Below are 15,924 nucleotides of genomic sequence, written 5' to 3' on the forward strand. Positions count from 1 at the left end.
CATCATTAAATGTATAGAGGATATTAAGAAGGTTGGTGACTTTGTCTTCCTGGAATACTGGTTGTGTTCATAATGTTCATTCCGTTTCTCTTATACATTTTTTTAATTGCGCTGGGGTTTATAGATCCACACATGGTCATAGTTAGTTTTTAAAAATGTTTTTAAAATAGATTCTGCTAACCAAATAATGTTAATGTTCCAGAAAGTGTGTATTTGGCCACTGGTGTCATTGTTTGTTTGCAGTGTTTTTGTGTACTGGGTATGGCTTGTTTATCACAACAGCCAGAAGGCTTCATTCTAGTTTAACGCTAATAACTTTAAACCTAATTCTTCCAAAGTAGTATCTTTTAGAGGTCAAGACAATGTAGATGATTATTTTTGAAACTGAAAAGAGACTAAACCTGGTTATATATATCACTCAATTATGATAATAATTTGTAACTGCTTCTATTCGGTTTTAGGCTCTTAATGTATGTTGTCCACTAGGCTATCATATTCCTTTGAAACATTGTGTTTTGCCTTTGTGTTGAATGACTGCATTTGATTTCTCCCATGCCTGGAACTGATTTTGTCTCTTTAGGGGCTATGCTGATCCGTGAAGGTATTTCCTCCTGAGGAAGGGTTTTGAACCCTATTCTGTTGCTGTCATGTTTGATATCCTTCTATAATGCATCATTTTGTTAATGTTCTATTATGAGCAGTTGAAGCAGTTTTGCTTTCATTGCTGTTATATTTTCCGGGGGGGGGGGGTGGTGCTACAGAGCCCTATGCAAGATGGCCACACGATAGTGCTGCTCTGCGGGCCGGAATGAGCATCTGTTAAATATCTGCGGATGTGAGAGGCATCGGAGCGCGGCAGTGACACATTCCACAATCGGAATGCAGGTGCCATCCATTGCTGTCGCCAGAAGTATGCAACGCCGTGTGTAAGCCAAAATGTCGGTGAGTAGCAAGGCAGTAACCGTCCCTCGTGAGTAGGCGTCCTGGAACGAGCTGGGTCCGCTATCCTGGCCCCCGCTGAAGTGCAGATAAAGAGAGAAGGGCATGAAGGACCCTAGCTGCATGCCGTTAAAACAGGCAAGTGATGCACGATGCAGGCGGTGGATTCCCGAGCAATGTACTACTGACCAATGCTGGTAACTGGGTGGAGAGGCTCTGGGATGTCTGTACGTGCGATCGCCCATGCGAAAATGTAATGGTCCGTTTTTTCTGTTGGAGACAAGCTTGCACAAATGCTGAACCTGTAGGAGTAATTGGCACCCGTTTATTAATGAACTTAACCCGGCTAAAGGCATGATGCAGGGCCGAGTAAAGCGGGTCTAAAATATACGGGTTAAGACACACATATGAGACAGAAAACAGCATATCGACAAGATGAGCCCTGTGATACCGCTGAGGCCCATGCTGCGCGGCTGACTCTCGTGGAAGGGTGAGATGCTGACAGTGAATGGCTGCAGCTGCATGCGGAAAGGCCATGAGCAAGTATGATAAAATTCCTCTCCTGCCAATAAAATTAGCGAACGTGCATACACAAATCCGCAACTAAGGGCGTATACTTGTAGCAGTGGCTTTAACAGATAAATCAAATCGCTGTTGTGTGGGAATGAACTTTGGGCCACAATTAAATAACGACCATTGTAGAGGTGAAGCCTACAGCCCTTGGAGAATGCTGCCCAGCTGGGAGGTAGACGTGTAGGGATGAAGTGAGCAATGCACACCCATATCTAACCGTGGACATTAAATTGCGTACGAAGCACAACCCCTCAGTACAGCGGTTACGTGTGGCACCCTCCTTACGAAGACTGGAGGAAGCTGAAGGTGGGCAGCCACCTAGGTCCAGTGGGCCGCTATACAGTATACAGAGTCTCACCGGGCCTACTTAGTAAACAAAAGTGCCAACTCTTCCACAATCGGAATGCAGGTGCCATCCATTGCTGTCGCCAGATGTATGCAACGCCGTGTGTAAGCCAAAATGTCGGTGAGTAGCAAGGCAGTAACCGTCCCGCGTGAGTAGGCGTCCTGGAACGAGCTGGGTCCGCTATCCTGGCCCCCGCTGAAGTGCAGATAAAGAGAGAAGGGCATGAAGGACCCTAGCTGCATGCCGTTAAAACAGGCAAGTGATGCACGACGCAGGCGGTGGATTCCCGAGCAACGTACTACTGACCAATGCTGGTAACTGGGTGGAGAGGCTCTGGGATGTCTGTACGTGCGATCGCCCATGCGAAAATGTAATGGTCCGTTTTTTCTGTTGGAGACAAGCTTGCACAAATGCTGAACCTGTAGGAGTAATTGGCACCCGTTTATTAATGAACTTAACCCGGCTAAAGGCATGATGCAGGGCCGAGTAAAGCGGGTCTAAAATATACGGGTTAAGACACACATATGAGACAGAAAACAGCATATCGACAAGATGAGCCCTGTGATACCGCTGAGGCCCATGCTGCGCGGCTGACTCTCGTGGAAGGGTGAGATGCTGACAGTGAATGGCTGCAGCTGCATGCGGAAAGGCCATGAGCAAGTATGATAAAATTCCTCTCCTGCCAATAAAATTAGCGAACGTGCATACACAAATCCGCAACTAAGGGCGTATACTTGTAGCAGTGGCATTAACAGATAAATCAAATCGCTGTTGTGTGGGAATGAACTTTGGGCCACAATTAAATAACGACCATTGTAGAGGTGAAGCCTACAGCCCTTGGAGAATGCTGCCCAGCTGGGAGGTAGACGTGTAGGGATGAAGTGAGCAATGCACACCCATATCTAACCATGGACATTAAATTGCGTACGAAGCACAACCCCTCAGTACAGCGGTTACGTGTGGCACCCTCCTTACGAAGACTGGAGGAAGCTGAAGGTGGGCAGCCACCTAGGTCCAGTGGGCCGCTATACAGTTTACAGAGTCTCACCGGGCCTACTTAGTAAACAAAAGTGCCAACTCATCACGATAGCCCTGCCCTATGTGTGTAGGCACCATAGTGCACAACAAAGTCTACAAAGCATACTGAAGAGTACATCAGTCACACTCGACACTTGCGCCTCACAGAGTTGCTGGCTGCGCTACAGAACGCAAGGAGGAGCTAAAGTAAGTGACGCATGTGAGAAAGTGCCATCTTTCTTGCATGGTATGCCCCCACTTTTTGCTGAATTGCTGAATGTACTTTGACTGAGTGTGCCCTGGGCTCCTGCCAATCAGGTGCCCAGGGCCTATGTTCCTTCCCTAAAAACTATGCTGAAACCTAAAACCCAATTTGGCTGACCCTGGCCACATGTCAGTCCCTGGTAAATGGTACCCAGGGCCTTGTGACCAGTGACCAAGGAAGGCCCCCAAGGGCTGCAGCACTTATTGTGCCACACTTAGAGGCCCTGTACCCTGACACAAACACACTGCCCTTGCAGGCTGAGTGTCTGAGTATAGAACAAAAAAGAGAGAGTCGACATGGCACACAACCCTGTGTGCCATTCCCACGACATACACTGCCCTGGCATACATCAGCCTCCCCTCTAGCTGGGTGCCCTATGCCAGTGGTGTGGGTACAGGAGCATGAGCACTGTGCCCCTACAGTACCCAGGTCCATTCCTGGGTACTGTAAGTGCAGTGCTGACATTTAAGAGTATATGGTGCTGGGAGATCGTCAACACGAACTCCACACACCATGATGGCTCCAGTGAAGACTGAGAAGTTTGGTATCAAACTTCTCAGCACATTAAAACTGCACTGATGCCAGTGCAGGATTTAATGTACAATGCACGACAGAGGGCATCTTAGAGATGCCCCCTGAACCTAATCTACAATCCACGTCTGGTCTGAGGGGCTGCCTAGGCTGCCACACAGCAGACATGTTGCTGGACCCCTGGGTAGAGAGCCATCCGCTCTCCTGGGCCTGCAACAATGCACATCCTGGGCGAGGTGCTAGGTCTCCTCCCCCAGGATGGGCAGGGGAAGCTTCAAAGGCATGCCGCCTTTTTGAGATTCTCCAGGCCACTTGCTGTACCCAACAACTGGCCCCTACCGGTTATAAACCCCCTCTCTGGTGGGAAGACTGGCCGGAAACCCCAAGGAAGGACAGGGGGTGTGCCAGCCTCTGCCAACCTCACCCCTCAGGTGGGGGAGGCGAGGTGAAGCACATCCCCGGGCTCTCGCCATCTTGAAGATGGGGAGCCCTGCCCAATCAGGACTAGGCCACTGCCCCCCTCCCACAGGAGAGAGGTAGGATAGGGGGTGTACTCACCCCAGGGCAGGGACCCAGTGGTCCCTGCCCTTTACCTACCTGTAACGCCCCTAAATTTAGTATTTAGGGGCACCCTGAATCTTCCTTCCTTAGATTCCAGATTCAGAAACAGCAAAGAAGATCAAGAAGAAGGAAGACCTGCCGTGCAGCTGCTAACAAGAGGAAGACACCAACTGCTTTGGCCCCAGCCCTACCGGTCTGTCGACCCTCAAACCTGCTCCTGCTAAATCCCGGCATCTCCTGTGGCAACCACACAAACCCCGAAGGACCTGGCTACCTTGGGCCTCTTAGCATCTGGGACTCCCACGAGCAGTGGCACTGCTCAAAGCAAGTAACTGACCCCTGGCATCAGCCAGGAACCGCAAACCCTGCACACTCTGCACCCGCCAAGCCTGGCCTGTGCTGGAGTGGACAAAGACCCCGAGGACGTCCCCCCGGCGACTGTGACCCCAAATCCAGCACCCAAGGACCCACCTCAACGCTCCTGATGACGCCTGCAGCCTCAGAACCAGGAACCCCCCCCCCAACCGCGATCAACAGAGGGTAAAATTTCCCGACGTCAAAAGGCACCCCGGCGCCCTACGGCCCCCTGTCCCCAACTCCTGAGTACCTACCTATCCTTCAACTACCCAACTTACCTCTCGAAGTGGTGGTCTTACCTGAAGAATCTTCGTCCCCGAGCTTGCAGCCTTTGTTTGTCCTTGAGCTTTTCCTGTGCAATCCATTGAGTGCCCGACAGCTCAAAAGCACCCTGCACCCAGCCACCCGAGTGGCCCTGGCAGTGCAACTTCTACTCCTACCTACTTCCCCATTTGCCCTGAGCAAGTGACCTGGAGCCCAGCTCCCACAGCCGCGTGGCCTGCTAGTCAGCAGCCAGCAACCAAGGGCCCCCTGACTTCCATAGGATAACATTGGGCCTAACTCACTCTGCACCCGGCTGCCCCTGTGCCGTTGAGGGTGTAACAACTGTAATTACCTGACCCTGGGAGACCCCCGAGTCTATGCCCAGAACTTTAACTCTGCCAGTTGAGTACTTACCCAAAAGCCGATAACTCACTTTTCTTCCATAGGGTAACATTGACTGGTTTCACTTGAAATTTCTTCTAAGTGTGGAGAACATACTTTACCCGCAACTTGAATTTTCTCCCATAGGAAACCATTGACTGTTTTTCTGTGAAATTTCTTCTAAGTGTCGATTTTGCAAACTTATAAATATTCGTTAAAAATCGCCTGTATAACTTAAACGCAGTTTCTCAACTGCTTACAGGTGGTGCACCGGTGCTGGATCCAGGATCCAACACTGACCTGGAAAAAGTAAACATAACCTCACTTACCTGCTAAGTGAATTTCCTCCCATAGGATAACGTTGGTAATTTGATTAGAAAAAGTTTCTAAGTGTCAACTTTTAAAATAGCAAAACATTGCTTAAAAGTCACAACAGTATCTAAAACGTATTTACTCATTTGTTTCCAAGAATTGTCCCAGGACTGAATCTAGGATCCAGTCCTGGAGCTAGAAAAGTAATCCTGAAAGTAATACATTGCATACAACTTAAAATTCCCATTGAGCTCATTGTATTATTGTGTTTGAAATTGTGTTGCCTATTGCAGCAAACTGTAACTATTGCATTCAAAAGTCAATTGCCTATTGCAAAGTATTTAACCCCTTGCGTGCGCATGACGGAACCACGCCGTCATGAGTCACGGGCGAGCTGTGCTCATGACGGCGTGGTTCCGTCATGCTGCAGCCGCTCCGCCTACGCGACACTAATTCCCCGCCTGTGCGGGTGAAATGAAGTGGGCGGAGTCGTGACGGAACCACGCCGTTATGAGCACAGCTCGCCCGTGACTCATGACGGCGTGGTTCCGTCACGAGCATGGCGGCGCCGCGCTCACCCCACAACCCCCCCAGCGCCGCGGCGGAGTTTGCGCCGCGGCGAAGGGGTTAAATAAAGCATCTCATTCTGAGAAAGTTTATTTTGATACCTATTGTTGGTTCTAAAATAAAACAACCATATATTTTTATATACAAACCATTGGCCTAGAGTTCAGTTCTTGAGTGTGTGAGACTATTTGCTGACTGAGTGTGTACAACAAATGCTTTACACTGTCCTCTGATACTGCCTTACTGCTCGACCAAGCTACCACTTTAGAGAGTAAGGTTATATCTAACTTTAGCCTCTGCCAAACCTATGTGGACTGTGGACTCTATACACACCGTACCTATTTGGGGACAGTATATATAGAGCCACTTTCCTACAACGCCCAAGCTACAGGGCCCCCTAATCGCGGCAGCAAATGGCAGATCTGGTGAAAGCTCATCAATGGGTGAGCATGGGCAAAACTGACAAACCGCAAACAAAATTACCCTTCGAACCTTGCAGGACCCTTAGACTTACTGGTGCGAATGCTGACACAGGACCAGAGAGGGAGCAAACTAAGGAAGCCAAAATGGAGGCCGCATTAACAGCTATTCACCACAGCCTGCACACCATATACTGGAAAATTGACACTTTAACGATCAGAATGGACAATATGACTGCCAAACTAGATAAACAAGGCAAACGTCTAGACAATGTGGAACAACGAGTCTCCTTGGTCGAAGATGAATCCAATGCAACAGCACGAAAATGCCGCGATATGGAAAAAATCCTGGAGGTTATAAAAGCAAAAAATGAGGGCCTAGAAGCTAGATCACGACAAAACAATCTGCGTATCATGGTAATCCCTGAAAGTACCAACACGGGCCGCCTTGCGGATTACATAGAAAAAATGTTAAAAGAAATATTTAGCTCAGAACACTTCTCTCCCATGCTTATAGTAGAAAGGGCGCACAGATCTCTTGCCCCAAGGCTGCCACCGGGTGCCCCGCCAAGACCTATAGTTGTCAGAATTCTGAACTACAGAGACCCGGATACGGCACTATGACTGGCGAGGACGAAGCAGCAGATCGACTATAATGGATGCAAGGTATCGTTTTATCCAGTTTTCACGATCTCCGTCCAAATGGCCGTAAGAATTTTGGCCCTGTAAAGAGGAAACTCTGCGAAAGGGAAATCGCCTGTGCAATGCTATATCCTGCAAGGCTACGTGTTACGCATGAGGGCAAAACGAGGATATCGGCAACACTGAAGGCGGCTCAGGACTTCCTTAAGCAAGTTAGATCGAAACAAGCAAACTCTGGAAGATCTCCATCACCTGCACACTCTGGCTCATAGGACAGGGGTCATGTCTATAGGAGGAATGCACTCCTTGTCACAGTACATTGTTATATATGAAACTATGCTCTCACAGGTAAAGATCCTACCACTGAAACAGCGGACTGAAAAGTTTTGCTGAAAAGTCACCTCTGAACAATGCGCTTATTTCATATGTTAATCTATAATCACACAGCTCACAGCACCCTCAAGCTAACCACCCAGACACAGGAAATGCCGGTATCAGTGGTATGTTACACTTCTCATTACATGGTTATGCTTTGGAATTATGTAATTCATGACGGATATATCAGCAAGCGGAATGTGATTGTGGATAAGCATGTTACCTCTCATATCATAAGATCTCCATAGTTGCTATGGTATTCTGGCCCCATCCACCTGGTGGATGGTAGGATGGGTATTCCCCAAAGAAGTTAAGATGTTGTCAGCAGTTCAGTTATGGGTCTGTCTTTGGCATGTTTGGGATGCTAAAGTGGGTGGGGAGAAATATGGGTTGTATGCTTTTTCTCAAGCATGTCATATTCTGGTGGCTGTTGAAATAATCACACAAGTACACAGCTTACACCGTCCTATCAGCAGCCAAAAGGTACTTATAGACTATAGGTATGCGAACTCAATATTAGCCAGAACTAAGCAGCACAATAGGACTAATGAGTATTAGCAATAATGCATCACCAATATGTTTACTCACCTGGAACGTTAGAGGGCTCAACATTCCTAGAAAGATGAGGCAAGTACTAGCGTACCTAGATAGACATCAAATAGGAATAGCCCTGCTTCAAGAGACACACCTAACTAAACAGAAAGCAGACGGGATAGGGAAACTTTGGGCAGAGCTGGTGATCACATCTTCATACTCCTCATATGCCGGGGGGGGGGGGGGGGTCATAATCCTAATAAAAAGGGGTACAGTTCACAGTACAACAAATAATAACAGATACGCAAGAAAGATATGTGATAATCACTGGCATATTAAGAGGTTCGAAGATGGGACTTATTAACACATATGGTCCAAATGTAGACAACCCTGAATTTTATGCTTCCATATGGAGAAAATTGAGGGGGCTACCAGAAATGGAATTGATATGGGGTGGTGACTTAAAACGTTGCACTGGACGCAACCCAAGATACATCGCACGCAACAATAGAGCACCATCAGCGAGCAGCTGTAGCTATACTAAATGGAATGTCGGAATTTAGTATGCATTATATATGGCGAATGTAAAATTCACATACCGATGAAAGTACTCGCATGTCTTCAGTACACGGGGGCTGGTCTAGCTCGGTTAATGAGATATAGCAAGTACATGGACGCGGGAGGTTATGCACCTCCCAAAAACACTCTCAGACCACAAACCAGTCCTCCTAGCTCTAAATATCCTGACTTATGTCCCGCCGCCATATGTATGGCGGTTTAATGCCAAAGCTCTATTACATCTAATGTATAACGACACTATCAGAACCACAGTGGAAGATTTTTTTAATATTAACAAAAACTCAGTAGAAAGTGCGAGTGTGCTATGGGAGGCGTTCAAGGCGATATTAAGAGGGATCTGTATCGGGACTAATGCAGGGATATTAAGACATACGCACACAGTTAAAGAAAAGCGAAAACACTATTAAGAAATTAGAAGCAGAATATGAAAGCACTCGCAATGCAGACATCTTGGGAAATATTAGAGAAGAACTAACCAACTACACAAACTTGGCCGACATTGAACTGAAATACCGGACGCGTCGACACACGGCTAGAGTGATGTGTGAAGGCGGAAGACCAGGTCGCATATTAGCACAAAAAAGTGTGGGTTGAACCTAAACAGCAGACTATCCTAAAAATTGTAGACACAAAAGGTAAAGCATCCTGGGGACATTCATGGAGACATATGGCACATTATATGCAACACGTAATACAGCGGACATGCAAGAAATTACGGATTATTTGGCAGACATAGCGCTTGCATGGCTATCGGGCGACCAGCGGGAATACTTGGCACAACCAGTTACAGTTGAAGAAATACAAGATGCCGTAAAAACCTTACCTAATGGCAAAACTCCTGGCCCTGACTGCTTTACAGGAGAATTTTACATGGAATATTCAGAACTGTTCAGTCCCTACCTCGCCGAAATGTATGAGGACGCTTATAATCAGCAGATTCTCCCACCAGCCCGACGCGAAGCGTTAATAGTGGCATTATTGAAATAAGACAAAGACCCGGAGAAAAGCAAATCATATAGGCCACTATTCCTAATCAATACAGATGCCAAAATATTAGCCAAGATTATAGCTGCGAGATCACCAGCGCATAATATTCATACCATATTTGCGCCCTTGCACCTGCTAAATCCCGCGCTAGAAGCCACAGCTGTGCTACTGGACGCAGCTAAAGCATTTGATTCTGTAGAGTGGACATATTTATTTGGGATACTGCAAAGAATAGGGCTACCACCTATCCTATTAAACTGGATCAATCTCCTCTTTACAAAACCTACAGCACATATTAAAGTAAAAAGGCACATATCGGACGTCATACATATACAGAGAGGGACACAACAAGGATGTCCATTATCTCCCCTGCTGTTTTCCATTGTGCTTGAATCCCTAGCATGCAAAGTAACAACATGCACACACAGTGCTGAAGTTTCATCTACGCCCCATAGGAATCTCACTGTATGAGGATGACATGGTATATATAACTACCTACTGGCGACCGCCAGTAGGTAATATATATATATATATATATATATATATATATATATATATATATATATATATATATATATATATATATCCCTCGCATCAGTCTGTCGCCCTGTATTGAGAGACTATATTAAATTTGTGAGGCAATCTGGACTGCAAATCAATTGGGGGAAATTTGCAGTTCTTCCGTTGACGAAGATCACAAAACAACATCACATGGAATTCCCTTTAGCCTGTTAGGAGGAACCAATTAAATATTTAGGAATATGGATACATAAAGATCATGAAACGGTACTAAGAGCCAACTATGGGGCTGAAATAGATAAACTTGAAAGACAAATCAGCAGATGGATTACTTTACCATTATCTCTAGCAGATAGGATATCTCTCGTAAAGACGGTAATATTACCCACATTTCTGTACTTATTCACCAACATTCCTATAACCCCACCATCCCCAATCTTCCGGAAATTGAATGTGAACCTTAATAGACTAATATGCGCAGGAAAGCAGGTGCGCATAGGATTACAAACACTGATCCTGCCATACATGCACAGGGGTTTCACAGTGACGGACTTATTACTATATTATTTATGTGCACAGGCACAATATGCACACTATTGGTACCACCCGGTACGCTATATGTCACACCTGGTGGTAGAGGATGGAGACGCCAATCCCATCTCACTTCGCAGCATAATATCACACCATAGATCCCACATATCCAAAAATGAAATTATTATAATACAAACAACGTCCTCATTATGGCAACTAATAAGCCATATGGCCAATAAGTACCCGTTGTATGCACCTAAATCAACATCCACCCCTTTCTGTAACACAAGATAAAGGCAGTATGGAACTGCTGCAGCAGGTGGGCCTATTAGTAATGGGAGATTTATATAATAACGGTGTATTCCTTGCTTCTGTCGATCTTTCATACGCGAGTAAACAGACGCTATTGTTCAGATTTGCGTATCACAGAATGCGTGATGCTATTAGAAAGCTCTATCCAACCTACCCAAATGAGCCACCCACTCTAGCACAGTTAAAAATAACAGACCCTGACAACACTCATATAGTAGCGAAGTTGTACAGGGCCATGCAGGCTGAATTCGGCGGAGGGACAGGCAAGGTGCATGAGAAATAGAATGCAGTACTGGACACCCCACTGGAAGCAGAGGAATGGCAATCTTGCTGCGCATTAACAGAAATGTTGATTCTCTATGGTAATTTACGTATCATACACTATAAGTACATACATCAAGAATATCACACGCCACTTAAGCTGCAGATATATGGTTTACGTGAAGAAGCCAAATGTTGCAGATGAAGATCGGGCGATGCAGATTTCGTGCACCATGCATGGTACTGTGTTAAAGTCAGTGTGTATTGGGAACGTGTAGTGCAAATGTTAGGGAACATGTTGAATTGTAATGCGGAATGCTCAATGAAACAATGTTTATTGGTTTGTTTGAAGCACTTGAAAATCAATCAAGAAGAAATTTGCTGCTATAGCATTGCTACTTGCAAAGAGAAGAGTTTCAATGCACTTGGACAGTAAAAAATCTCCCACAGTTGAACGCTGGGTAATGGACTTGATATGCTGTAGAGACAATTTCCTATTATATGCAGAGGAGCTGCCATCAGCTTCCAAGGCTACAAACCTTTGGGAGCCATTGCCAATCTACTTAAGAGCCCACCTTGATATGCTAAAGGGAGATACGATGTGAAGATATATGTTCTAGGAGTGTCCAAATATACTAACTGTCGGATTACAGAAAAATGTTAATGATGTACTGTGTACTGATATGTTTTACATATGACGTGCTTGGTATGTTATCAATGTTTTGCAATAACCAATACAACCTTATAAATAAATAAAATAAAAATATTGTTATTTTCCTTTTGACCACAACCATTTTATTCTAATTGTTTCTTTATGCTGCGCGTGCTGTTTTCTGGAAGGCCTCTACAGACGATCCACACAAAGCCTACTTGTTCTGCCTCGGCAACTGATACCTGAAGTGTTCTTGCATTTTCTGTGCAGAAATGTATTCAGACTTCCCTAAAGCAGTTTTGGGACCTGAAAGAGACAAGTTAGTGATAGATTCCTTACCGTAGAATATCCCCAGGCGTCCGACTGGATCCGGAAAGTTTTCGTCAGTAGTACACCTGCTCGTCGGAACGTGACGTCGTGCAGCTCTGCGTCCGTCATAGGCGTCGTGATCGCCGGGATGATGTCGCGGCAGCAACTTGGACACCGGCCTCGCGCGCTGACGTCAGTTCTTTCTTTTTCTGCACCAGCAAGCGCAGATTCGGAGATAGCGGTACCCCCAGTCAATTTTTGACTGTGTTTATTGGGACTTTTTGTCTCTGTCAAGATCTTCATGGCTTCGCCTTACAGCACTGAAGCCAGAGGCGCAGTCCTGGATTCTCAACCTGCCATTTTCCGGTTCATCGTTGTTCGGCACACACACAGATGAAGAAATGGCACGGATGAAGACTGAGGTAGATACCCTCAAAGCAGTGGGGCTAGAAAAGAAAAAGTTTTGTCGCCGTTACCGCAATACGGATCGCCATTCCTTCCAACAGAGGGTTCAAACCCCTCATTGGCAAAATAACCAAAACCAACAGGGTCAGCAAAAATCGCAATATCAAAACCGACGATCCAACAGGGGAAGAGGAGAGAACCGTCAGTCCTCTACCTCAACAAAAACTCCAGCCAAGCAATGAGTGCCCACTTCCTTATTTACCGTTCACCACTCCAGTAGGAGGAAGTGTTCAAAATCATCTGCAAGAGTAGCGAGCCATCACAAATGACCTATGGGTGTTGGCTGTGCTGCAGAATGGGTACTCTCTACGTTTCCGACGTCGTCCTCCCTCGATCCCTCCGGTGACGTCATCATGCCACCAGATCAACATGCTGCAGAGGGAAGTGGGCATCCTTCTCCAAAAGTCAGCCATAGAGAAGGTCCCTCGATATCAAAGAGGTCGAGGAGTTTATTCCAGATATTTCCTGGTAAAGAAAAAAGGGCAAAAGTCTGAATACAGACCCATTTAGGATCTACGAGCACTCAACAAATCCAGCAAACGAGAAACATTTCGCATGCTGGCTCTCCACCAAATATATCCTCACCTCCGCAAAGGGGATTGGATGTGTTCGCTGGATCTGCAAGATGCTTAATTTCATGTGCCCATGAACCAGCATCACCGTCAATACCTATGTAGTCGGAACGTCCCATTATCAATTCAAAGTTCTGCCCTTCGGGTTGAAGTCAGCTCCTCGGGTGTTCACGAAGTGTATGGCAGTTGTGGCAGCTGCTCTGCGACGCAGAGGCATCTTCGTCTACCCCTACCTGGACGATTGGTTGCTGAAAGGCCCTTCTCCCCAAAGTCGAATGAGCCATTTCCAGCAGTGCTTAACGCTTTGTCAGAAACTGGGCTTTCACGCGAACTTTGAGAAGTGGACGCAGCAGCCCACTCAAACGATCCACTACCTGGGGGCGCTGATAGACTCCGAAAGAGAAGTGTTTCCTTCGGAGAAGAGACGATTATCCATCATTCACAAAGGCAGACAGATTTTAAAGAGCAAATAAAAAAAAATACCACAACGATGAGGGTCCCACACCCATGCGCACAGGGAGTCACTTCCTCAAAATATTTAAATTACCTGTGCTCACTTAACGAATGGTCACCGTTAAACCATCCCTACATTGAAATAATTTCACACTTGTAAGGAGCACTACAAATATACACAATATTTCCAAACAAATATCTTTGATTCAAAAACATTTATTTTCAAATCTCATATTTTTTTAACATGGAGAATGTCCAGTTGTTCATGTACCAATGTCTTATTGCTTTGATGCCTCGGTTAGTCCTTTATCCATTAATAAATGTTCTTGCCAATGATGAATCCTTTATATCCTTGTGCCATATCAGAGTCTTAATAAAGCAAAAAAAAAATTTTTTCCTTTTAATCCATCCAAATTTTTCTTTTAATCCATCAATCGTTGTTACCAATTTTTTATGATCCAATCACTTTATCATCCTTTTGGTCCATCCATCGTTTCTTTCCAATTTTATATTATATTGTATGATCCAGTCATTAAATACAAAGGTTATACTTCCATTCCTAATGTCCAATACTCTCAACAGCCGACGTGTTTCGTCCCCTCCCGGGACATCATCAGGGCTGTGAAATAAATGAGAATATGCCATCATAATCAAGGCTTTCCTGTCCATATATTCACACCTTCAAATCAAATCCTGCCTATATAACATGCTCCAAAGTAAATCAGAATAGTAAACAAATTGTTCTAATTTATTCCTACCTATATAACAGGCTCCAAAGTTAATCAGGATGTTAAACCAGTAGTTCTCCATCGACCAACTGCGCTCGGACATTCAAGACAAACTGTCAGGCCTACGGCAGGATGTAGACGCAGTGGGCACGCGGGTGATGGACCTAGAGGCTCAACACCAGGACTTGGGTGGCAGGTCCTCGGACCACTCGAGACAGATCCAGGCCCTCCAGGAACAACTAACACAGACGCAGCTCAAGGCCGAGTGTGAGAAGTTGGCCTGGTATATGATGTTCACTAGTTAAAGTGACCACCTTGTACCATGCCAAGCAACCCTTATGGTGTGGTTGTAAGTCAACCTTTTCGGACTAGCTGCCCTAGTGGTAGCGTAGGCTAAGCAGTCTTTGAGGCTAAACTCGTTAAAGCGTGTTAAGCAAGCTGTTTTACCATATGTAACTCCTCTTTATACCAATGAAAGGACACCACACAGATGTATATTCAAAATATATATGTATTTATTACTCAAAGTATCCCCTAGACTCTTTATGAGCACTGGAGCACAAATCGTTAAACAAGAAAGTATTACAATATACAGAAGTTGCACTTTATATGGATGGGCCCTGGTGGCCACTCAAACCATATACTAAAATAGTGGTATAAGTACCACGAACAGGAAAGGGGAAAAGGCCTAGGGCCTCTAGAATCGCTGGGCCTACAAGGAGCTAACTTCAGTTAGTGACCAGGAGGTCCACGGGTCGCGTGTGCAGTGAGGAAAGTTACACGCGGGCTCCCATAGGTTTTCAATGGGTGCGTAAAAGTTCAAAAGTTACTGCTAAAAGGGTCTTCTGGATGGACTACGAACTTAAGACTTAAAACACAGACACTAGAGATGTTTCTCTACACTTGGGCACCGGAGTGCCAGCTTTACCTCACCCACAGGAAGCGGGTGCATAGGGCTCGAAGTGCGTCGGGTTTCGTCTATCTATTCAATGGGGCCTGATGACAAAGATGCTGCAGGTGGTCGGTCCAGAAGAGATGCGGTGGATCCAAGGGTGGATCGGAGTTGTAGAAGACCTGTAAGCAGAGGGGACAGTGTTCGCAGTCACTAGCCAGTGACCAGCGTGGCACCAGGTAGGTACCAGGCGATGTCGGGTGCAAACAGGTGAAGAGGTGTAGCTTGTCTCTGCAGCCACGTGGTCCCTGAAGGTCGACGACGTCCAGGAGTCTGTTCACGAGCTGTCCCACGCAGGCTCTCGCTGTCGGCGGTGTCGGCGACTCGAAGGAAGCAAACAAGCCTTGGCAAAAGCAGGAGTCGCAGGAATGGAAGAAAGCTGTTTACTCTGACCAGCAAGGTCAGAGGGGCTTCTCCTTTGGAGTGAAGCAGGGGCCAGTCTGGGGCAACCAGACCAGCGGAGTAGTTTTCAAAGTTACTCGCCAAAATGGCCACTAGCCAACGGGCCAGGGACCGGGCAG

General features: G+C 46.1%; 1 protein-coding gene across 4 annotated transcripts in view; it reads left to right on the forward strand.

The window, feature by feature from the left end:
* Positions 1–15,924, forward strand: part of USP24 (ubiquitin specific peptidase 24) — a 2,082,369-nt gene that overhangs the window by 305,756 nt on the left and 1,760,689 nt on the right. For all 4 annotated transcript variants that reach the window (XM_085602520.1, XM_085602518.1, XM_085602517.1 and 1 more), the window contains exon 15: positions 1–31. This exon is cut by the window's left edge and continues 131 nt beyond it. In XM_085602520.1, coding sequence (XP_085458646.1) covers positions 1–31 — 31 coding nt within the window. The remainder of the gene's footprint in view (positions 32–15,924) is intronic.

This window comes from Triturus cristatus, chromosome 4_2 (assembly GCF_964204655.1).
Source record: "Triturus cristatus chromosome 4_2, aTriCri1.1, whole genome shotgun sequence".
Lineage (NCBI taxonomy): Eukaryota > Metazoa > Chordata > Amphibia > Caudata > Salamandridae > Triturus > Triturus cristatus.